This window comes from Telmatherina bonti (assembly GCF_933228915.1).
Source record: "Telmatherina bonti genome assembly, chromosome: 3".
Taxonomy (NCBI): Eukaryota; Metazoa; Chordata; class Actinopteri; order Atheriniformes; family Telmatherinidae; genus Telmatherina; species Telmatherina bonti.
The window spans coordinates 18,673,150-18,696,503 of NC_136621.1; the positions used below are offsets into that span (position 1 = coordinate 18,673,150).

Consider the following 23,354-nt stretch of genomic DNA (forward strand, 5'->3'; position numbering starts at 1 on the left):
TGATTTTCCAGATGAAGTAGAAGCTTTAATAAATTTTGTGGTGAATATTTTCAGAAAAAAAACTGTACCAAATAATATACAAAGCAAAGTACAAAAATAAGTAAATAAAACTCGTATATCCTAATAACAAGGATTTTAACATTCACAACAAGCTGCGAAATGCATTTAGCTTTTTTTTAACATAAAAAAAAAAAATCAAGATAAAATCAAAGGTTTTGATGACCATAAAAAGTGCAGTCCCACTTATAAAGCAAAGAATAATTTATCTGTTAAAAAGAATTCACATCTGACTGTTTATCGGGATTTTAAATGTCGACAAAATGTAAGACTAAATGACTTGCTGACTGATCTGAACCATTATCTTTCCTTTTTCTCTAAAGTTACTATCTTTGGCACATTTTTACCAATTTTAGTAAATCTAGAGAGATGACAATGCATATGCAGAAACAACTCAGTCCTCTGAAAGAGGCTGCAGCTCAAGTCTTCTTGATCATTACGCTTTGTGGGTGAACATGCTGATCATCATTCTTACAATGTAAAAGTGCAATAAAACATACAAAGTCATGTCTGGACAGATCTCATTACTGCTGAGCCTCTTACTTCTGGTGTGATACTTCAACCTTACAGTAAGTAACATCTTGTGAAAGCACAGGCAAACAGCTATAATGAGAACACATTACACAATTGGACATTTATTTGATAAACAGTTTGATTGCAGGAAGCTGCAGACCTGATAGAAGAAGGGTGGGTCTGTTTGTTAATTGCCCATGAAGCCATTTTGTCCCAGACTTGTTTGCTTCGTTTACAATTACAAGAATAAAAACTAAAAATATTGTATATGCCAGATTAAGAAAAAAAGAGCACAGCTCAATTGTAAACCAAGTTTGATCCCTTAAAAATAGCCACAAGGGATTAAAAAGAAATTTATAAAAAATATTTCTCATTTTGTTTATAACCAAAGCAACAACAGGATCCCACATAGACACTGGTGGGATCCTATTAAATCATACTGTTAAATAAAGTTTGTGTAAAGCAAAAAGCTCCCATGAACAAAAAGCATACTGACCCATAGTTTAACATTTAACATTTATATAAAATACAGTGCAAACTACTTGCTCGTGCTAATAGGTATATAGACTGCTACTGTCTGAAGTTTAAAATAAATACATATTCATAGACATTTAATTTCCATCACTTTGAAGGGAATACAGCTTATATGATTATGATATGCTCTTGACAAATGACTCAAGTAGCTTCAATTTTATTCAAAGATCTTAAAAATAAACACTTAAACTCATATTTCTATTTGTCATTTGAACTGAATTCACACAACTAGATCTTCGGGAACTGTCAAATAAGACAATTTAAGAGAAAAGTGACTTAAAAGGTTGGATCAATAAAACATGACCAGCAGTACTGTTGACTGGTAGATATTACCAGACTATTCACTTTAACAGATCTAGGTTTATGGTTTTCAGCTCTACATAATAGCAATAATAAATTAAAATAATAATAAAAAAAAAAAAAAATGGTCCCATTATTTTAATAAGGTATGAAAATCTAAACTAAGAAAAATATCCAAAAACAACCAAATGTATGATGTGATAATTACAGTCACATTAACTGCAGCAACTCCCTCAATATGTGTGACATAAACACTTTGCAGGTTATCAGTACCAAAAAATCAAAATTTTGAAAATACTTTCTTAAATTTCAGAGGTAATATTCTCCTGTTTGAAATTATCTCAGCACAGTCAGAAAAAAAGCACTACTGTGCATCGTGAATGTAACAGCCAAATCCACATACCAGTGGGAAATGTTGTAGTCGCCAAGTTCATCAGTTTTATACAGTACACTATATCCTCTTTTCTGACTCATTAATCACCCATGTTTTTGCAAGCTTTGGTAGCTACAAAATGTTTTAGGTGTCACTCATTTAATTACATATCAGCAGAGAATCTGGTTTGTAGGTGATAAACTAAAACAGTCATACTGGGAATTAGAGGTGAGTCACACTTTCACCCCTAACAGGCTGGAGGTGCGATGGTCTCTCTTTGAGGACATATCATAAGTAGAGCTCTTCATATTTGAGATTCTCCTGTCTGCTGTCCACTCCGGGAACCCTAAAGGGAGACCAACCACATCATTAGATCATTTAGGCAAAGTAGCCAAAAAAAGGATCATCTCATGACAGATTGCAGCCTTAAATCAACACATTGACAGAGTCCTTTCTTATTGTTATCATAATATGATATAATCTCACAGTGACACATTAACATTTCCAAGTAACACCAGAATATCACTATCAGTGTTGTTAACTTTCATATAATCTTATAAGTCTTCTGCAATGTGTTTCTTGAATATAATGACGGAGGATTATAAAAGCTTTCATTGTTACTGATTGGACGTTTGTATCAAACATGCAGGATATAAACTGAGAGTGAAACACAGACAGGATGAGTATGTATACATACATGAGTAGACATGTTAAAAACAGCTGACAAGTTGGGTGAGTACTGTTCATGTTACAGTACAACATTCTGATGGTAAAACCTGCATTCTGGTATCCATGGATGTTGTTTCCACACTTATCATCTACAGCACCGTAATGAAGTTTTGTTCTTGCCCAGAAAAATTTGTTTCTTCTGGTCCATCCCTTTAATAAGGTAGTTTTTTCATGTGTAAATTATTTATCAGATACTGTTACATCGCTTTCAAAAAAGAAAAAAAAAACATGCACATTCTTTTGAAAATAATCAGGAACGAAGATGGGATTCAAGATAAGTGGAAAAAGCATTAATGTCTGAACAAAACTGTGAAACAGCTTCAGAGAACCTTGACGGCAATCACCAGAAAACATTTGAAAAATGTCTGTCTCTTTGAATGTGGAATAAAAAGTGATGATGAGTTGCTCTGAAACATGTTGCAGATCAATCACAGCCACAATGCCGCAATGGTCAAAACTTCTGATAGAGGCCCAGGCGGTGGCACATGTAGACATTAGCCAGGTAAGATGATGCTTTATAAATAGGGTTTAGGTACAACAACACATAGAGGTACATTACATGCTGCTTTCATTTGTAATTGGGCATCTTCGGTTTTACCCTGGTAAAGGTCCGTTTACATTGAATATTTGATAGAATTTGATTGGTCTTTCTTTCAGTGGCACCTGGTGCAGGGGAGGTTTGGCACATTTTTGAGGTAGTACATCCTCCTCCAGTTCCCCCCTTAGTCCCGCCCCTTTCCAAGAACAGCTTTGTGAAGGGCTCAAAGAACTGTGTGAAAAGTTCCACCAAGGTTTCCAGACCCACCAGACACCAATCTGTTCAGTGCAATGGTTTTTAATGATTACTTTTGGTCAAATTTTCCTGGCTTTGTGGGGTTTATTCTATTGCTTGCATGTGTATATTAGTTTTAAAAGTTCCTGTTTTGTGTTTAGCTTGTTTTCAGATTTTATTTTCAGGATTATTTTCTAGAACTTGCTTCCTTGTTCACTCCCGTTAGTTATGCAGCTGGCTCTTGATTCCCTCCAGGTGAATCATTTATGAAGTTATCACACTGACTCTTATTAATTAAAGTCAAGTCAGATTTTCTGTATTTTTTGAGCCCATTTAAAAACAACTTTAGTTGACAAAAGTTCTGCTCAACATCAGACAACAATAAAAAGAAAAAGATTACATTTACTTATAAACAAACAATGATAATAAAAAAAAACAGTAAAATAAAGAGATAACTTTAAATAAAAGGTTTTAAGAAGGCCAAGACAACTTGTCTACCTAGAACTAAACGGCAAGGAGAACAGATTTGTTTTCAGGAGGATTACTGCTCTGAAAACTGTGCAGCCCTGACCTGGTAAAGGTAGCTGTTCTGCAGCTGAGGACATCGCTAACATCTGGAGGGTTATGCTTAAGTTTTTATTCTGTCTTTCAAATGTCTATAAGCAAGGCTGTATGTCTTAATAAAATGTATTTTGCTGCAATGCCAAATTCTTTTTTTTATAAATTTTCTTGTCTTTTAAGTTGCTGAAATACAATTTAAAAGTCACACACAGACATCAGATTTGGTGACCTTCCTCCATTGCTGTGCAGAGATATGAGCGCTGCTATTTGAGCTCCAGAACATAACTTCAGGGATGCATACAGAAAATTACCTTTTGTTTCTCGATTCACTGTATAGTTCACAGTATTGCTGCTCCCTTCTCCTCATTATTTTCCAGCATGGCTCTCTGCAGCAGGAGAATAAATTACAATACAAGAGATCTGTGGATATTTCTTTCTGGCTGTGACCTGTCATTCTTCAGCTTTTCCAATGCAGCGTTATCACTTATTATTTGGTTTATGACTTCAAGGAAAAGTAAATGGAGCTTGAGATTTGGGAACTCTGGCCAATACTAATATTAAAAGAGAGAAATGGTGAAACCAAAGCAAGATGGTGTTTGGCTGTGCGGAGGGAGAGAAAAATGGAACCGCTTCAGTTAAAACAGATGAAGAATAAATCAGGAGAAGGATAGCAAATCACTGAATCGCACGAGTAAAATAGTATTTTCCATTTGTTTACACATTTGTTATGTTTCATAGCACAAATTACCCTCTTTCACAGATTTTATATGATTTTATATCAATAGCATTGCCTCATTTATTTTGTTGTGGTGCAGCCATCGTAGGATTTTTCTGAATTTATTTGTGCAGGAGCCATCTCTAACCCATCATTTGTTGCAACAAATGAACAACAAAGTCCAAATGTCCCTGGTTTAGAAACATCTACTACAGAAAATCATTAGATGTTTCCACTTCCAACTAAGTGCATGTAGCAAAGACAAATAAAACCATACATACATGTGACTGGCTACTGGAGGGGTTGGTGGTGCTGAGGTCCGAGTATCTCTTCTTTTGTTGTGTGCAGATACATGAGAGGAAATTAGAATATTCATCTCTCACCTGTAGAGGGAAGCAGAACACCAGAAAAATATTCTGTAACTACCATTCAGAATCGCACACTATAATACATTCAATCTAATTGTCACCAACATTTTCCCTTTTCATGGGTTTTAAATCAAATCATTTTAAAATTATTTTCATGCAAATGTTAAACTTTGCCCCGAATCCACAAACACCCAGCTTCACTTTCACATATTGAATCCTACCTGTTTAGACAGCAGGCAGTGCATGACAAAAACCAGAGCACCCTGCAGGCTGTTAAGGATAGTGAAAATATATTCCACCACTGGCATGTCTTTTTGAAACAGGAAAGCTCCAAACACCCACATGAGACCCAGTATGCACATCTGGGCTACGGCGGTTACTGTGAAAGCTCTGCAGGGGATAAGAGGATGGAATGTAAGAGGAAATAGATAGAGCTTGGTAAAAGATGACACACAGACATTCAGTTAATTATTGCTTGTCTCAAAGCCCCTGGAGATTAAAGAGGAAGAAAAATGCTCAAAGAAGCTACAAAATAGACAGTTTTGCATGAGTTTAAAAGCTAAAGGCAAATTAGAGATAACAAAGATAGAAAAAAGCTATTCTAAGAACAGTCCCTAACATTGTGCTCATGCTCGCCTAATAGTATTCATACAAAAAGAAAGTATTCACTTTCTTTTTTTTAATGAAGATGTAGGTTTAAACTCTGTTCCTCAGAATCAGACAGTGAGTCAAATATTCAGCAATTTAACCAACTATTTACATATCAGACAAAAAGGTCTAATGTGTGGGCTGGTTGCTTGTTTTTCTACACAAAGAAACCTTTTGGTTTCAATGTATTGGAGTTTCATCAAACTGGAGAAACTCTCTCTCTTCATTGGTACTGAAATTCCACAGACCCATCACTCACTAATGGGCTGATGCATTGCATGGATACTTTTTAGCTAAGATCTGTTTTGCAGCTGCATATTTTTGAGTTTCTACTGTATTATTTGAGTAGAAAAATGTGCATAAGTTTAGACAGGACTGGAGTGGGACATCCATTTAATGAAAACATTCTCTAAATATTTTTCCACAGTGATTCGCATTCTTTCCATTAAAGCATTTCCCTATAGCAAGCTGCTGCACTAAATCTTACTCCTTTTTTTTTCAGTTGAGTATTGGAGATGTGTTACCTAACACATGGGTGGGGAAAAAGTAGCAAGACCATCACTGTTGCATATGTATACATCCATAAATATGAGGACTGACTTGATTTTGTGCAGCTTGGAGAGGTCTGGGTTGAGGCTGGCGAACTTCTGCGCAAGTTTCCAGACAGTGATGATGAAGAAAAATACATTGAGGATAACGATAAAGCAAACAGGACCAAAGAAGCTCCAGATGAGGCCATTGTCAAGGGACAGCCAGCAGCTTGGTTGAAGAGGAAGGAAATACACTCACGTCAGATTATTGATGTCATCAATTGATAACAGCAATATTGTGTAACCCTAACCCCCCCGCCCCCAGAAATAACAAACGTGAAAAAAAAAACCATTTAATTTCCCCTTTCCCTTAAAGACTTACTAGTGGGGAGTTCCATATCCTTCTGGTCTTATGAAGGCAGATATAATGACAATAGCAAGAGGCGTGCCGTAACCAATGACGAACAGGTAGAGGGGTCGAATGGTGGCGTTGAATACAAGGACAACCATGCGATATAGCTGTACTCCTTCTAACAACATCCAGGTGATCACACCCAAGAAAAAGAAATGGAGCAGTCCTGCAACAAACTTACAGCCTCCCTGTGATATCAAAACACACACAGAGAAAAACAGTTCAGTGAGATCACAACATCACAAGTACAGGACTTTCAATCATGTCAGATGTTTTTTTTTTTTATTGTGTTTATCTCTGAGATTAGATTAAATGATCAATATAGATCAGTAGGAGGAGAAGCAGAATGCCATTTTCTTTTACAAAAAGCAGGTTTAATATTCTCTACATGTCCCGCATATGTTCAGTAAATGTTTAAATTATATATCCACACTGAGTTTTATTTTCCATTCTTATTTCATTTCACTTCTACTATTCTCCTTCCAGACCATGCAGCAGCACGCATCCCTGCCTCCTATACAGACTACCTTCTCTGTTTGCTAAAGTGGAGTTTATGAGAATTCTGCTTCCTCCAAGCGCACCACTGGGATCCACAGTCTGAGTTTTTCAATGATTATTTGTCTTAAGGCAGCATCAAAGTCTAACCACCAAAATTTCTTCTTCTTCTTGCAAGCTAATAAATTTGCATAAATTTCTTATTAATAAATACTCTTTAAATATACTTTAGAGCCATGTGGAGTATCATTGTACTAATGGTTCAGTATGTACCATATAGTTAGTTACAACCATCTCAACAGCAGCTACCACCAAACTCCAAAATACTGTGACTGCACATAACTTGAATCCACAATCTCTTTCAACTCCTCACTGTAACCCTTTATATCAATGTTTTAATGTAGGGGGCCCCTTTCCCTTTACCCCTGGCGAATGTGCAGAATATTTCTCTGTCCTAACTGCGCAGGGACATCATCACTGCTATGTGTAAAATTTACAGGTTGTTTTCCAGTATTAAACAGTGTGTTTTAGTGCATGTTCTTCTAACCCGTCCAGAATTTTTGGCCATGATTTGTGGGGTTTAGCTACCTGCTTCATTAGATTCCTCAATAGAAAATACTGAATACTTGTTTTTTTTGTTCGTTTTTTTTTTTATTTCCAGAGTCTTGCATCATGAACGGAGGCTGCAGGGCCCTTCGGGTCACCACTAGTTATGGTTTTTGGTTTAGTGTTAAAAAACTTAAAGCTCCCAGGTACTTTTAATTCATACAGATGTGATAACTACATTTAATACCAGAGAAGTTTATTAAGGGGGGAAAAGGTTTTTTTTCATCTGAGATTTTTCCACTAAACCCCTTTTATTTATAATCAGCAAATGTTGTGAAGTGGCATTTTCAGTGTTTGCCATCAGTATTTACTATTGGTATCACTTAACAACAGATGCTAATATAAAGCACATCCGAACCCATAAATGTAGCGCAGTGTGTTGGAAACTGACACAGCTCCTGACTAAGCATTATTTTATGACTATTTGGGAATGAGAATGTGTTGGTAGAACCACTGCATGCAAGATGTTGCACTGGTTTGATTCCAGGTAATAAAAGCCATAGTCAATATGTCATGCAGTTGTGCGTTCGCAGAAATACAGACGTGGGTTTTATTTCAACCAATAAATCAACCTTGAATGCAACCAAGAAACTTTAATAGCATTTTGACAACCTATGTTTTAGATGGCAAATAATTTACAGATTAACACATTTAGCTGGATCCTCCACCCATTAATGACACAAGAAGATGCTTTCAATATGTACTGAGTTACAAAATGTCCAACTTTGTGGTGATCTTGGCAGTTTGGAAATATAAAAATAGCAAAGACTGGAACATCCTTGTCATTCGTAAACATAAATTCATGTTATTGTGACAGATCAATTGAGCAGCACTGACTTGAGTCACAAATCCTTTTGTTTTAGCTTACCTCAGGTTTAGTTTGAGAAATTCCAACAAGAAAGACGAGGTCAGCCATGAAGAGGCAGATACAGAGGTGCAGGTGGATGGTGGTGCGGGTCCCTTGTATGGAGCGGCAGAACTTAAATGTCAGGATGCTCAGAACAAGACAGAGAACTGAGATGACCAATCCAATCTTGGTCACCACCAGCAGTCCAAAGTTGGGCTGGAAAGAGAAGATATTTTGTGTCCCAATCACTAAACTAGATTTAATTCACTTTGTTTAGGCTCCACATAACAGTAAAAATCAGAAACAAGTTAAAGCAAGTCAAAATCTACATAAATAGTTGATAGTTCAAAGATTCTTGTCTCGGTAATTACCAACAGGAAGAAAGATGCAGTCGAAGCAGGAAAAGGGCACAACTGTCTGAGAAGTACTTCAATCACGCTAATATTTTTAACTTGTATAAATAAATAAATTCCATCAGTGACAACTTATCCAAACAAGGCTAGCTGCAGGCCGCAAAACCTAAATAAACTCACAAGTTCTATAAATTATTATCTTTACATTGCACAAAGTCACCTCTCACAGTCTTTTTCAGAATGATAGGTTGTGTTTCAGCCTTTATTTGCACCAAACAAATTAATCAAATAAAAGATACCAACTTAATAAAAGTTTGTTTTTAAAAAAAAAACTGCTGAAACTCTACAAATTACACATTTTAAGTCAAAAAGGCTTAATGTCCTGGGCATGTTAGTTAGATTTTAGTTAAGGTTTGAGTATTTGTTTCTCACCTCCATAGGGTAGAGGGCCATAAGCACAGCAAAGCTGCTCAGATGTTTGCATGTACACACAGTGTGTGTGGCATTGGACTGCTGCTGAGAGCAACCATCTGTGGACCAGGCCCCTTTTTCTTTCCAGTAGGCACAGATGTAGCTCAGCTGTGGGGACTCATTTCTGTCCTGATGCACAAACCAAAATCCAATACCTCAAGGTTAGGCCGCATGTTTTATTTATATCTGTATGTAATTTTGAGGACAGCTCGAAACTTTCTCAGCAAACAGCCTCAAAAGATGTGTTGCTGCTGAAATACAGTTAAGCTCTAATATTCAAGCCAACAGGAACCAAAGTATGATACAGATAATAAATTTAAGTAAGATGTACTTGTGGTTTATTAAGACGTATTTTAACAGTAATTAATAAAAAAAAAAGTGACCTTGTTAAAATTGGACTATCAGTGTGACTACCTGGAGATGTCTGAAAGAAATGTTGACAGGCTGGTTCAGATTCTGAGTTGACGGGTTGGAAACCACAACAGACACAACTTTGGAGAAGATCTGGAAGGACGGTCCAGGTTCTTGTTGCTCAAGTTCCTCAAAAGACCTGTTTACAGACCCCTCAAGGTTCTTATAGCTCAACAATGCAGCCATGGCAAAACCTTTGAACAACACATAGAGTCATATTAGGATGCTGGTGCGAAGTGTTACTTATTTATAACAGAGGAGAAGTTTACCTGGATATCTTCCTGTCCCGGCTGCTGTCGCCCAGTCGGTGCTGAGACTGGCATTGTCATTGGTCAAATGGATTGTTCCATTTGGTCGGAACTGGCTTCTTTGAACAGTAATATGTGCATCTGTTGCAGCAGGAACATGAACAGAAACTTAGTCCCCCTAAAAATGAATCAGTTTATAAACTTTTTCAGATGTACCAATCTGAGATGATGAATTCAAACTTGTTACCAGTCTCAGCGGTCTCTATCTTGGTGCTGTTGCGTTTGAGTTGAGGTCCAATCAGTAATATTGAGTTCTCCACAGCACCGAGCAGCCCACTGACACCCTCACTGGTGTCCACACGTCCAGGAGACAAGATCAAATCTGTCGCTGTGAAAAGTTTCTATATCCAAACGCACAGAAAACATACTGTTCAAGTTCAATGCAGGAAGTTCTTGAAAATTTTGTCATATTGCTAGTTTTAATTGTTTTATTGAAACTATTTATTTTGCAGATGGAGGATGAATCTATATGATGGAGAGCTCCAGTTTCAGCCATTTTTCCATAGGGCAGGTTAGATTCCACCTTTTGGATTAAATTGTTAAGTTTACGAGTGAAGAGGCTTCCACTCAGCTCTTCTGTTTAATTCATGCACACGGCATCAGTGAAAAATTTAGACACAATTTTCCATCAGATTTAAGCAAAATGTTTGTCCAAATTTTCATCTGCTACTGTGCATCCAAAATGGATGGATGGATGTTTTAAGAGTCTTGCACTCATAAGGTTTCTAGCTAAAATGTCTATTCTTCTAAAAGAAAATAATTTGGTCATGTCTAGACAACTAGGACAAATACATTTTGTAGATTTAAAAAAAAAACACACACCCTATGCTGCACGAAGGAAGTAAATACCAAAGCTTTTGTTTAATACTCAGATGTCTCCAAAGTTTAAAAGTTTTGAGCAATTGTGTGCTCAAAGTTATGGTTAAGCCCATTTACATACTTTAGATTGATAAATCATTCCCATTCAATCTGGATATCTGCAGTTTCTTTTTCGTATAGCTTCCACTTGCATAAAGGAAAAAAAGCATCTGAACTTTGTGGTAGAAACCTCTGGTTGGTGTAACACATGATTTGCATGTGGTGTCAGAATGTTTGTGTTTGTATCCACTGCTGACCTCTAGCAACGCTTCTCCATCAGCTTTCTTTTCACCAGAAGTGGTGAGAGTCAAACAGCTGTTTCTCATCATGGACAATATGTCTGCCAGGCCGTCGAGCAACTGGGAATCACAGACAGATAGAATAAAGAGACTATTCAACTTCCTATTGACTAATGTCAAAGCACACAGAGTAATTTCTTTTAAAGAATAACAGACAAATTCATGCAAGTTGTTCAATTTTGATTAGTTGGGTTTATATGAACCAAACCCTTTGTACATTAATTAAGGACTCGATCATTTCTGCAATCAGTAATAGTGTACCCATCACACACTTACTTGTGCAGGCCTGTTGTCAACACTGAAACTTTCACAGCTGAGTCCTAGATAAAATAGAGCCAAACATTAAGATGAACATCACACTAGTGGATTCTTATTTATTACTGCAACATTCACTTAAAACAGAGAAATGTGACAGAATCAGCAAAAATGAAGCACTGAATAGCTACTGATTGGCATTGTCATGTGAGACACCACAGACCACTGGCATTGAATTAGTCAGCAAAGAAACAGGAATAAAGGTAGTGGAAGTGTTCACAGCAAAAAGGGAACAGAGGCCCAATGGATAATGGATAATAAAACTCCAGGAGATAAAGTCTAACACACAAGCACATCACGTCTTTTTCTGTGCCCTGCTATAAAACACAGCTCACTAAGTTACTGTGCAGACAGAAATCCATTACAATGAGACAACATTTTCAGAAGGATTTGCAACAAAGAACTGAAAATAAGAGTAGATTAAAGCAATGGCATGCACATCTGACAGGAAAAGAACATTTTAAACAATAGGTAAAGTACTTACTTAAGCACTGGGTCCTTTCATTTCCATAATTGGTATATCCTGTTGCACAATTGCACCAATAACTCCCATCAGTGTTCTCACAAGTCCCTTTCTCTCCACAGATGGGTTCATTTGTCCTTTTAGCTTCCATGCATTCATCTATATCTGTGTAAAGACAGAGCAGGGGGGATAAATGATCACTGGCATTCCTCAACAGCAACTACCTTGACAGGGCAGGTAGATAAAACTCTGAACTGAGAAGCTCTTGCTTGAGCTCATTATCATTCCTCATCAGTGTCATTTGTGGTTGTGAGTCTTGTTTGATGGTGAATTTAACGATAAAATCAGCATGGAACTTTTCTGACATGTGCAGTTATAAGATGATGTCTTCCTTATTTAAGATAGTTAAGATCTACAAGTTACAACAAACTGGAAGTGGGAAATAGCTTTGTTGGTTAAGTCAGAGCGTGCTGTGGTTAAATTGTTGTTTAAATAAATTAGGTTATGATTCATGTTATTGCAGTCAGAGCAACAGTCAGCAACGCAGTCACAGCAGTTGCTCACATAATACACATTATTTGTATAAATTTGTACATATTTATTCATCACCACAGTCCATGCCCCCATTCCATTTCCTTCTTTGAAACTATTGACATTCAAAATAACTATGAGGGGTTTTTGGTGTTGTAGCCTTACTTGGTGTGTTCTGTCATTTCTGTGTACAGAAATGACTGGACCTGTTCTTTTTTGTTCTGCATGTGTTATTGTTACACTATGTTTCAGCATTTATCTCAAACATCTCGGAGGGATAAAACGCACAATGTCACGTCTGAGTGCATCTTTGGTGCACCATGTTTATGCATGCCATGAATGGCTGTCTGACAAAAAAATCAATTAAAACTGAAAGCAGAGCGTCTGTGACAGGAAGAACCAGATCTTTATCAGGTGAGAATCAATAAGAACTGAAACAACCTAAGGCCTATTTGACCGACCTGGTTTCAGTGCTCATTCAGAGACAAAGTCTAACAAAGCACCAGTTCTTTAACTTTCCACCAGCTAAGCACTGGCTCCTGTCTCCCAAAACTGCCTTTAAACAGACACCAAATCTTTGTTGGGCTAAAGTGAAGAACCACTTAGTGATCCTTGCATCAACAGCTGGGGGTGAGGTTTCTTAGCCAACATTGGAGCATTGGGCAACATGGACCGGCATCTTCAAACCAATAAAGTAATTGATTTTAAAAACAAACTAAATGTATCCAAAGAGGAGACTTAGTGTCATCTGGCATTATGGTTGTCTGCTGAAATACAGAATAAATTGAACGGGACCATTCGGACAAAGCTTGTCTATGAACAGCAACAAATGGAGATGACTGCCATACCATCAAACAGCTAACTAACTGAGAAACTGAGAAAAGATTTCAGTGATCAGAAAAAGAGGCTGGGACACCAGAAGAATCAGAAATTTCAGCTTGTATTAAATTCTATTTTCGGAAACCAGCCAGAAAACCAACTAGACCTGGTAGTGTAGGGTTTTATGTCAGTACTACTTTGTAAGAAGGGGATATTTCCTGTAACTTAAGATTAGGCAGTCGTGGATTGGGTCTATGGATAGATGTTATAGATGACGTAATGACGCAGGACTGACTTGACTTCATCTGTGGGAGACAGTCCGGGTTTGTTGAAAGCTCAAGAGTTTAACCAGCTACCGTGTAACATTTAATAACAAACAGCACACTTACACAATTAAAAATCACCACTTACCTTCGCAGCGTGCAGGACTGCTGCTGTTACTGACATTGATGTACCCAAACTTGCAGGTGCATTTGTAGCTCCCGAGCTGATTTGTGCAAGTGGCCAAATGACCGCAGATGTTGTCACGTTCGGTACATTCATTGAGCTCTGACAGAGTAACAAGACAGCTGTTCAGAGTAGCACTAGTAAGGCATCAATATTCATGGTCTCACACAAACACACTTACCAATGCACTGTCCTTCCATCTGTGTGAAGTTCTTTATTCCACGAGTGTTTCTGTACCCATTGAGGCACTGACAATAATAACTGCCATTTGTGTTGTAGCATTTTGAGTTGTTTCCACATATAGTTGGGTAATCTTCACACTCATTAATTTCTGTAGTTTTAACAAATACATAAATAATACAGATCAACACAAACTACATCTTGATATTTAGTGTGTCAGTAAATCTCCATATTCCATCTCTGGGTACCACTGAGTAGTTTTCTTAATAGCTGCTTGCCTAAAGTTATCCTGATTTAAGTAATTAAAAAGCTTTTATGGTCTGGATAAAAGCTTAAATAGTAAAAATATAAAATTAAAAAGCTGTAACAAAAAAGAGGAACATTGTCTAAAAGACTATTTTATGAGATTTGCTAATTTACACAAAGTGGTATTTCATGACAATAACACTATTTGTGTAAGTGAGTTTTTCTTATCAACAAAAGTAGACAGAAAACAGAGTGTAGACTCCACTCTTGCTGACCCTTGTAGGTTCAATATGGAGTACACTTAAAAGGAAAGCTGAATGAAAACTTACCCTGACATTGGTTATTAATTTCGATTTGACCGCTTCCACAATCACCGGAGACAGATTTCCACGTTGCACACACAAACCCTGCAGAGAAAGACACAAAATCAGTTACCTAAACCTCACATATTAACCAAACAAAATTAAGATATAAAGGTGGTCCAAGTCTGTCGTCAGGTTGGCACTGGCCCACAGTGAGGACTGACTTAGGACACTCCTGCGACATGATGTGCCTGATAACTCACTTACTCACATTTAAATGACCTTTCTGATTATTGAGAGGGCTGATATAACTATTTGAGAATGAATTAATTAATTTGAGCCACAAATGTATGTTGTACCAGGTAAACTGATTTATTTGAGAAAAAAAACAAGTGTCTACAAAGTGTATATTTTTTATATCAATCAATCAATGTTTATTTATAAAGTACTTCAAAATGCTGGGCAGAGGTAAAAAAAAAAAAAAAAAGAAAAAAAAAAGAATAAAGACACATAAAAACAGTACATGTGTCCCACTTACAGCATGGAGATGTTTCTATGGCAACGCTTTATGTCACAGCTCAAGTTTACTTGGATTTGGACCTGGTTAAGTTTAACTGCACCAACTTATATTTCAGCTCACTCTCATTTTATCTCACTTACTGTTTGTAATAAAGAAGTCATCCAGTCATGCCCCACCCCTGTTTCTAGTACACCCCCACAGTTTGTGTTAGAAAATTTGCCCAAAGCAAGACTTGGTTGATTGATCTTCCACTTCCCAACTGTCAGAGAGTTTAGACAGCTATTTAGACAAATGTGAAAGTTTTCTTCAAACTACACGCAACCAAAGGAAGAGCTTTAAATGTTGTGGTAATGTTAAGCTCCTCTGCATGAGCATTATACATGTATGGGCTTTATAAAAACCACATATTGCTCATAAAGACCCTAATGTATTAGATTTTAATGAACTGGGAACGACAGCTACATTTCCATGTTTATCCTGCAACTGATGCACCAGATGCTCAAATAGCAAACAACTACTGTAGTGCTGCTGAGTCATAAACAACTAGCACAGATTATGTAAGTAGTTTATGTTCAACTCCAGGCTTGATACTACTGTTTGTTGCTTCCTTTATTTTGGCCGTTATTTGAACCCTTCACCTTTTAATGGACTGGGAACCTGTCAAGTAGGGATGCATCAATACCGATACCAGTATTGATTTCGGCTCAATACCAAGCATCTGTAATCGTACTTGGTATTAATAAAAGTGTACCGATAACACAACCGATACCACACTAGTCAAGCAAGCGCAGATGTGTTTGATGACATGCTTCGGACATGTTTTAAAAGAAATAAGTGCCTTGAATGTTAAAAAGTTAAAATTTTTGCTACACTAAAAGCTAGATTTTTGTTTCAAAACCACACATTTATAGTTGTATTTAGATGAAATGTGCCAAATCAGAATAAAACTCTTTGAAATTGTCAGATCTGTAAAGTTATTATATTTGTATTGGTGAGGTAACTTCAGAAAGGATGGGTAATTTATTACAACCCAATAAAATCTTACACAGTTATAGTAGCAATAATAAGCATAGTCACAATAATGTTCACATAAACAGATTTGGTATCGGCAAATATCGATATCGGCAGATATTCAAGTTTCAGAAATCGGTGTCGGATCAGAACTCCCAAAAAGTGGATCAGTGCATCCCCTGTCTCAATGGTACTTAAACTCCAATGTTCCCTCACAACCCTGAACAGGAAACATTAATTAATTTATCTTTTGAATGTGCTTGTTATGCTTCTGACCTCATTTGTTCTACTTCTGCATCCCACTGCATTAAATGTCATTAAAAGGTCTTTAGTTAGAATTTACAAAACATCACTGTTTGGTGTTAAAATACACACACACATGTATATTGCAAACATTTGGAATGTTTTCTATGTTGCCATGGCAATGCACCTCATGTTACCAGTTAAGAAAAACCCCACACATCCAAAAGTAACCTCCTGGATTTAAAACCAATGCAGCCCCTGGAGCACCAGTATGTGATAAACTGGGAGTAATTACAGGTTGCCCATCATGGTACCCTTAAAGTTTCCACTTGGCAGTATACAGCAATCATTGGTCTGCATAATGTAGACTTTATTTTATGTCATTTGAATAAATGCTTTGGTCAGCTCCAAGTTTATGCTTACTTGCTGCTACTGTATTTTCTAAAAACAACTATCATCTCACTGTCAGCATTTCTTGTGTTTCAGGTTATTTTTCTTCCCTTCGTCTGCTTTTAGCTTACATTTCCACTTCCAATTATATTTCTCACTTGTAGATTGTTTATAAGTTAGTGCTGGCATCTGTACTTGCTCGGATTGTCTTTTAACACAGCAATTATTGTAATTTGTCTATTTCCCTGTTCCGCTCTAGTCATGACAAACCCTCAGGTTGATAGAAAAGAGGCACGATGGTGACTAAGGAGTCATTGAAAAAACAGAAAACAGCAACCCGTCCACATGGCGTTTAACATTCCTAGCTCTTTACGCTGTGTTTCCCTTCTTCGACCACAATGAGCCTCCTGTTATTCCATGTTGAGGCTGGAGTCCCGCATTAATGTCTCAAGCAAACCAGACAGGGCTTGACAGTAGGAGTGAGTGTGAGAAACACTGTGACTGTGTCTAATTATATGATGAAGTATCTGTGGATGGAAACAGGACCCTGCATTCAGACAGTAACTTTGTGCTCAGCTCACAGACTCCATTAATCAGTAAGTATAATTCACTGCCTTGACTATGTGTCTTCTCTTCATGGTATTTCTTTGTAAACTGTGTCTTGCATTTCTCTGATTCTCTTTCTGTTGCAACCGTTTCCCTTTTGCAAAAACAGGACCTTACTTCAGTTGCAGACTTTTTAAGACCTCTAATCTTTGAAGAGAGCTTGGTAAAAGAATTGGGGTTTTGGGGTTAGTATGTTTGCGATCGCCTTCATCCTGTGTGTCTGTGTTATTTTGTCAAATAAGTGGAAATCTCAGGCTGCACGGTGGGGCAGTGGTTAGCACTGTGGCCTCACAGCAAGAAGGTCACTGGTTCGATCCTTGGCTGGCCTTTCTGTGTGGAGTTTGCATGTTCTCCCCGTGTATGCGTGGGTTCTCTCTGGGTACTCCAGCTTCCTCCCACCATCCAAACACATGCATGATAGGTTAATTGGTCACTCTAAATTGCCCCTAGGAGTGAGTGTGAGTGTGGTTGTTTGTCTCTCTGTGTGGCCCTGCGATGGACTGGCGAGCTGTCCAGGGTGTACCCTGCCTGTCGCCCAAAGCCGGCTGGGATAGGCTCCAGCTTCCCCGCGACCCTGAATTGGAATAAGCGGTTCGGAAAATGAATGAATGAATGAAAGTGGAAATCTCGTGCAGCAGCAACCACTAAGATTACTCTTTGAACATTTGTGGGTGATATGTCGGCCTCAGCACCAGCCAGCAGACCTTGCTGATAACATCGCAGATGTGAATGACATATAAAATCTTCCTACTGTGCAGTTTTAGGTCAGTCTTGTTTGTTGTTGCAAGCAGTTGCGACGATACAAACAGTTCTTCTGCTGAAATACCAACAGACTCCTGAGTCTATGTGCCTGACACAAGACATCTTTTTCCTCTCTGGCAGTTTCACAGCTGTATTTAGGTGACTGTGACAGGTAAAGTCTTTGAAAGTCTAAATCCCATGTGAGGTTTTTTTGTCAGGCCGAAGGCCAGGGCCGATGCAAATAAACAATATAAAATTGCAAATAATTATCAATGTTTCTGTTTGTTCAAACTAAGTGCGATGCAAAATTGCAGAAAATTCTGAAACAAACTTGCAAAATGGCAAGCCATGACAACCGTGTACTGATGCTGCAAAATAAAAGACAAAAAAGAGGCACTGGATGCATGCTATAATAGAAAAGAGATGAGAACTTGGGGAGTTGTGTTGTTTAATCCAGGATCTAAAGCTGGACCATGGCCGCTTTATTTAGGATATCTGTGGGACAGTAGGAGGATCTGCTTTAGCAGCTAGCTTCTTCTTTGAGGAAGCTGATAAGAAATAATAAAGACGGTCGACAATGGTGATGCAAAGTTCAAATGAAACCACAGCGACAAAGTGGCGTCAGCAAAGCTTGCAACCAGTGATACGTCAGTCAACTCCAGAATAGTACACAAAAGGTGAGTTATTTGAGACATATTGCTTAAAGCTTTCTTAAACATACACTAGAGGTACAAATTGTGAAACACTGTTTGGTTTAAAAGGTTCATCGTACAGACATAAAAAAAAAAAAAAAACGTACTTTTTGCTTTTGGACACTACTCCACCAACCTTCATCAGTCTTTTTGCAATCCTGGAAAGAATTTTAGTTGTATTTACTCAATCAGTCCCCGGACTAACTCAGACACAGACATCTGAGTACTTAAAACTGCTTTTGTTGTATAGTTTCCACTGCAGTAGGTAACACAAGACTCTATACAGAAAGCTTAACAATCACAGCAAGTGTCCACACTTTTTTCCTTCTAATCTACATCCTTCTAATCTAATCCTTCTAAGCTACAGACAGTCTTTGCCTTAAAAACATCCTACTCTGATCTAGTTCTACCATCACTTTTAACATGCAAGGTCATGTCGTGGAACATAGACCTGCATTTTTTGTTGGGAAGATGCTGTCGCCAAACAGTCTGCAACAGTTGTTATTTTAGCACACACAATGCAACATAAAGAATAATTACTTGACTTTGCCATTTTCTTTTCAGATCTATAACCGCTTCTGCTAGAAATATCTAACTCTGTACAGTTTCTTTCACAATTGACTTGTTTTTGAGAACACAGTGAAGTTCTTAGATGATCAATGAAAAAGATATCACTTTTCAAATGAAAACCAAAGTTTGATGCAATCAATAAATACAAGAAAAATACAAAATCCTATCCTACTTTGCTTACTGTAAATGTGAACATTTGACATCTAACTTTTTGTTGCAACATTATTACACATGAGGCATTCCAACTACATAGTTGCGGCACCTTTTTATTGAGTTAGGACGGGTGAAAAGATTATTGCTTTTTATCTGGATTCTCAGGACTGGTCAATGGTTTGATGACAGTAGTTTAATTAGTAACGTGTTGACCACAACCACTATAGAAAACACTGCTGCTGAACAGTTATCTGGCAAAGCAAAGATGCTTATTAACATTATCAATGTGAGCTTGCATTCAAGGTGCTCTCTTTTTACTTTAAGATTATTAAGCTTTGGTATATAATATTCAGAATAACCAAATTGGCTGACATCTTGCTATGGTGATGCAATTTTAAAATATTTCTACAATTTCACAAGATCTAAAAAGCTCAAACTATCAGACACAATTCAGTACATCAACTTAAACGTTGGGTATTTCTCAAGTACTTTACACTTTTGGTTTCTTTTTTTCTTTCTTTTTTTTTTTTTTATCATCCTACACACACCCACTGAGTCACACAGACATGTATTCAGACAAATGGACTTAGTGCGGTAGACTTACCAAGCATTAGCAGCTCCTTCCCAAACCACATGTTGATGGCAAACAATAATCCCGGACAACAGAAAAGCTTTAGAAAAATAAGAAATATTTGTGGCTTTTATTTCAAAAATGAAAAGCTTAGATCCTTTCAGGTTAAAGAAAGATGAATCATCAGCAGCACAAAAGTAATCCAAGCTTGATTAAGATCCACAAAGTATGAGAGAAGACAAACAAAAAGTTGGTTTTAAAAAGCCCTGTCCTTACAGAGGAGTATCTGTGTATATGAGGCGGGAGAGGAAGACTGAACCTTGACCAGCTTTCTTCCTCTTTCTGATTTAGTATTGTGAGATGCCCCACCCCTCTCTGCCTCTGCTACTTTCTCCCCCCCCCCCCCCCCCCCCCCCCCCCACGCTTGTCTCTGTGGGTTTGTGCCCCTTGCGCCACTCTTTCTTTCACTCCAAATCTTTTCTTGTGAGCACGTTTCTCACACTGGCACCGTATCACGTTGCTTGCACACACAAACCCCCACTCTGTCTACGCCATTTTTCCACATTTCCCTTTTGTACACTGCAGTGGCCTCTATTTCAGAAGCTATTCACAACAGTTTCATGAGAGACAGAAGCAGGAGGGGGGTCTGAAAAGAGGGACATGACTAACACTCAGTCCAAACAGCTGCTGCTATACTTGAGTTTTGCCAGTAAGTAATGTTATATCCGCTCCAAATTCTCCTCCCCCTTCCCTCCACGGGACTTAGCCCTTCACCCATTCCCAGAGGAAAACTCTGTGTATTCTCAACCCCCACCACCCCCAGACACTACACTGATGATGGATGTAAAGGATGACCCTTACAAGACCCCTATGTGTAGTTTAAAGGTTATAAAAGCAGTTATGAACTTGTGATGTAAGAAAGTTAAATTATTTTAAAAAAGACATTTCTGGGATTTGCAAATCATTTAAAGTCTTCATCTAAGTGAAAATATGAGAGAAAAGTTCTTGCTTTTTAGGAGGTTTGACTAAAATGAGGACATTTTGGTTTCAGTGCTGAGTCTTTTTCCAATTCAGCAATAAATTGCCAAAGCACTTTCTGTATGCATCCCAAAAGCTGGATTCAGCATTAAATGAATGTTACTGTTTAATTGTTTAGGAGGCTAATTATCTGCAATCCCATTCCTATGCAGAAAACAACTGTTGCATTATTAAACAACAGTTGAAGCATATGAGGCGACTAACTTTTAATGGCCTAAAGACTCGCAGCTCAGTCAGAAAGGGAAAAACATCTGCTTGAGGCTCAGTTTTAAACATCGACTGTTTTGTTAGTTTATCATGTTGTGTTACTTGCTTCACAAGTGCTTTTTGTGTTAGATAAGAGTTGATACAGTCAGCACAACGGGTGCAGCCTCAAACCTTGGCTGCTAATAAGATATGAGCTCCTTCTGCGGCCAAGATTGATGAGCTTACAAGATTTTGGCTTTTGCCGTGTGTCTTTGTTTCTTACTGACTCTGTATGAAGTATGAAGTTCTGTTTGAACACCGTTAATTTTTTTATTATAATTTTTTAATATTAAAAAAGCTTTTAACAATCTACTAAATATTGAAAACAAATCTTTTGGAGGAGTTGGGGGGGGATTTATAGAAAAGAACACAAAAGCAACTCAATACAAAGATTAAGAAGTACAAAAAGGACTACAGGAAAAAATTAAAAAGCAGAACAACATGAAGGCTGTGTGGTCGGGAAGGAAAAAGATCACCAGCTTCACACAGCTTTTCTGTTACATCTCCACTTGGTCGTGGACCTCACTACAGACTCATCTCCCTCCACATCCACACATTCTGAGACCTCCTCTGCTTCCACCTGTAGTCTGTGCCATGGAAAAAAATGTGCCTTGTTCCAGTACGGTACCTTAAATCTTAAATCTTCTCAAGACTGCAGATCAGTTGTTGAATTCATCTCACGTCATGAAAGTCCTGGAGAGACTGTTATTGGCTCACCTGCAGGTAAGCAGCTTTTATAACCCATTACAGCTTGCTTATCATTTAGAGCTTGGTCAGCAGCACAGGAGCATCACACCGGACTTTATTCTCACCATTTCACTTTAGTCTGCACTCATTCCGCAAGACAACTCTGAGTCCTGTCATCTGCAGAAATACTTTGATGATGCTGCAGTTGTGGGTTGTATCAGTGATGGACATGAAGCATACATGGAGTACAGAGAACTGGTCAGTCAGTTTGACTTCAGGAGGAAGAAAAGTACACAAAACATTGTCGACATCCTGGGAAAAGATGAGGAGGGGCGGGAGGTGGAGGAATACAAGCACCTTGGAGTTTAGCTAGGCAACAGGTTAAACTGGAAATGCAACACAGGCCATCTAAAAGGTAGGGACATGCCAGACTCTACTCATTAAGGAAACTAAGATCATTCAATGCCTGCACCAAAATGCTGCACTTCTTCTATCAGCATGTCGTGGATAGTGCAACCAGCTTTGCAATTATCTGTAGGGACAGCTGCATCAGAGTCAGAGGCTGCAATAGCAAACTGATTAGGTTAGCTGGTTCTGTACTGGGGATAACCCTGTAGTCACATGAGCTGATTGACCAGGAAAGAAAACAGGAAAAAAAAGCTTGCTGCACAAGCTTTTTTAACCTATCAGCTGTGTGCCTGTTTTACTACCGGCTCAACCACTTCCTCCTGTTATTTTCGGTTTTTGACATGGTAAGATGCACATCGAACTTTTTATATCCGGACTATTATTCACACTACAAGTTCCCATATGCATCTTTATCTTGTGGAGAAATTCAAAGCTTGACAACTGAACGCCTGCTTGGTGTTGATTAAAAAATTACTGTTGATAGGGAAGTGTATGAAACTGTCAGTAGAGGTCTGCTTCAGCTTCCAATCTGTTGCAAGAAGACAGAATACTAACAAGCTCAGTTGCAAAGGGAAGAAAAGCAGCTATATGAAAATGTGGAAGGAAACAGAATTAACAAGTAAGAATGAGAGGAAAATGATGGTTAAACTAAGATCAAGACATAACTTACAAACAGTTTTCATTTTACGAGTGCGGAGATTATCTCTGTTGTCATGGTTACGGCACTGTGTACAAAAACATCTCCTACCACCAGTCTTTTTCTTAAGTGCGTCATGCAAATGATAGGTGAAGATGAGAAGTTTTCGGTTTCTGGCGAATGCAATGGGGCTGCACAGAAAGATTTACGTGCACAACTGCTTGTTCTTTTTCATCTCTTTCTGAGCTGAGAAAGAAAGCTTTTTGATGTAACTTATTTTCTCCTCCTTTTGGTTTGGCATTGTCTGTCTGTGCTTTGGCTTTCTGAATCAACATCTTGAGTCTCATTAATTTTCACATTTTTTATTAAGTTAGCGCA

General features: G+C 37.9%; 1 protein-coding gene across 2 annotated transcripts; it reads right to left on the reverse strand.

The window, feature by feature from the left end:
- Window positions 1-45: 45 nt before the first annotated feature.
- Window positions 46-20,284, reverse strand: LOC306774512 (adhesion G protein-coupled receptor E5-like). 2 transcript variants are annotated; one of them, XM_079264589.1, is made up of 17 exons: window positions 19,994-20,284; window positions 14,491-14,568; window positions 13,917-14,066; window positions 13,700-13,837; window positions 11,960-12,103; window positions 11,437-11,480; window positions 11,119-11,220; window positions 10,191-10,344; window positions 9,965-10,084; window positions 9,699-9,889; window positions 9,246-9,413; window positions 8,482-8,676; window positions 6,483-6,700; window positions 6,171-6,329; window positions 5,144-5,312; window positions 4,836-4,937; window positions 46-2,123 (listed from the first exon to the last, which is right to left on the reverse strand). In XM_079264589.1, the coding sequence occupies exons 1-17, from the start codon at window positions 20,022-20,024 to the stop codon at window positions 2,082-2,084; spliced, it is 2,205 nt and encodes a 734-aa protein (XP_079120715.1). In that variant the 5' UTR covers window positions 20,025-20,284; the 3' UTR covers window positions 46-2,081. The 2 variants fall into 2 exon arrangements, with proteins under 2 accessions (XP_079120715.1, XP_079120714.1); XM_079264588.1 differs by lacking the exon at window positions 46-2,123 and adding an exon at window positions 4,159-4,225.
- Window positions 20,285-23,354: the final 3,070 nt, after the last annotated feature.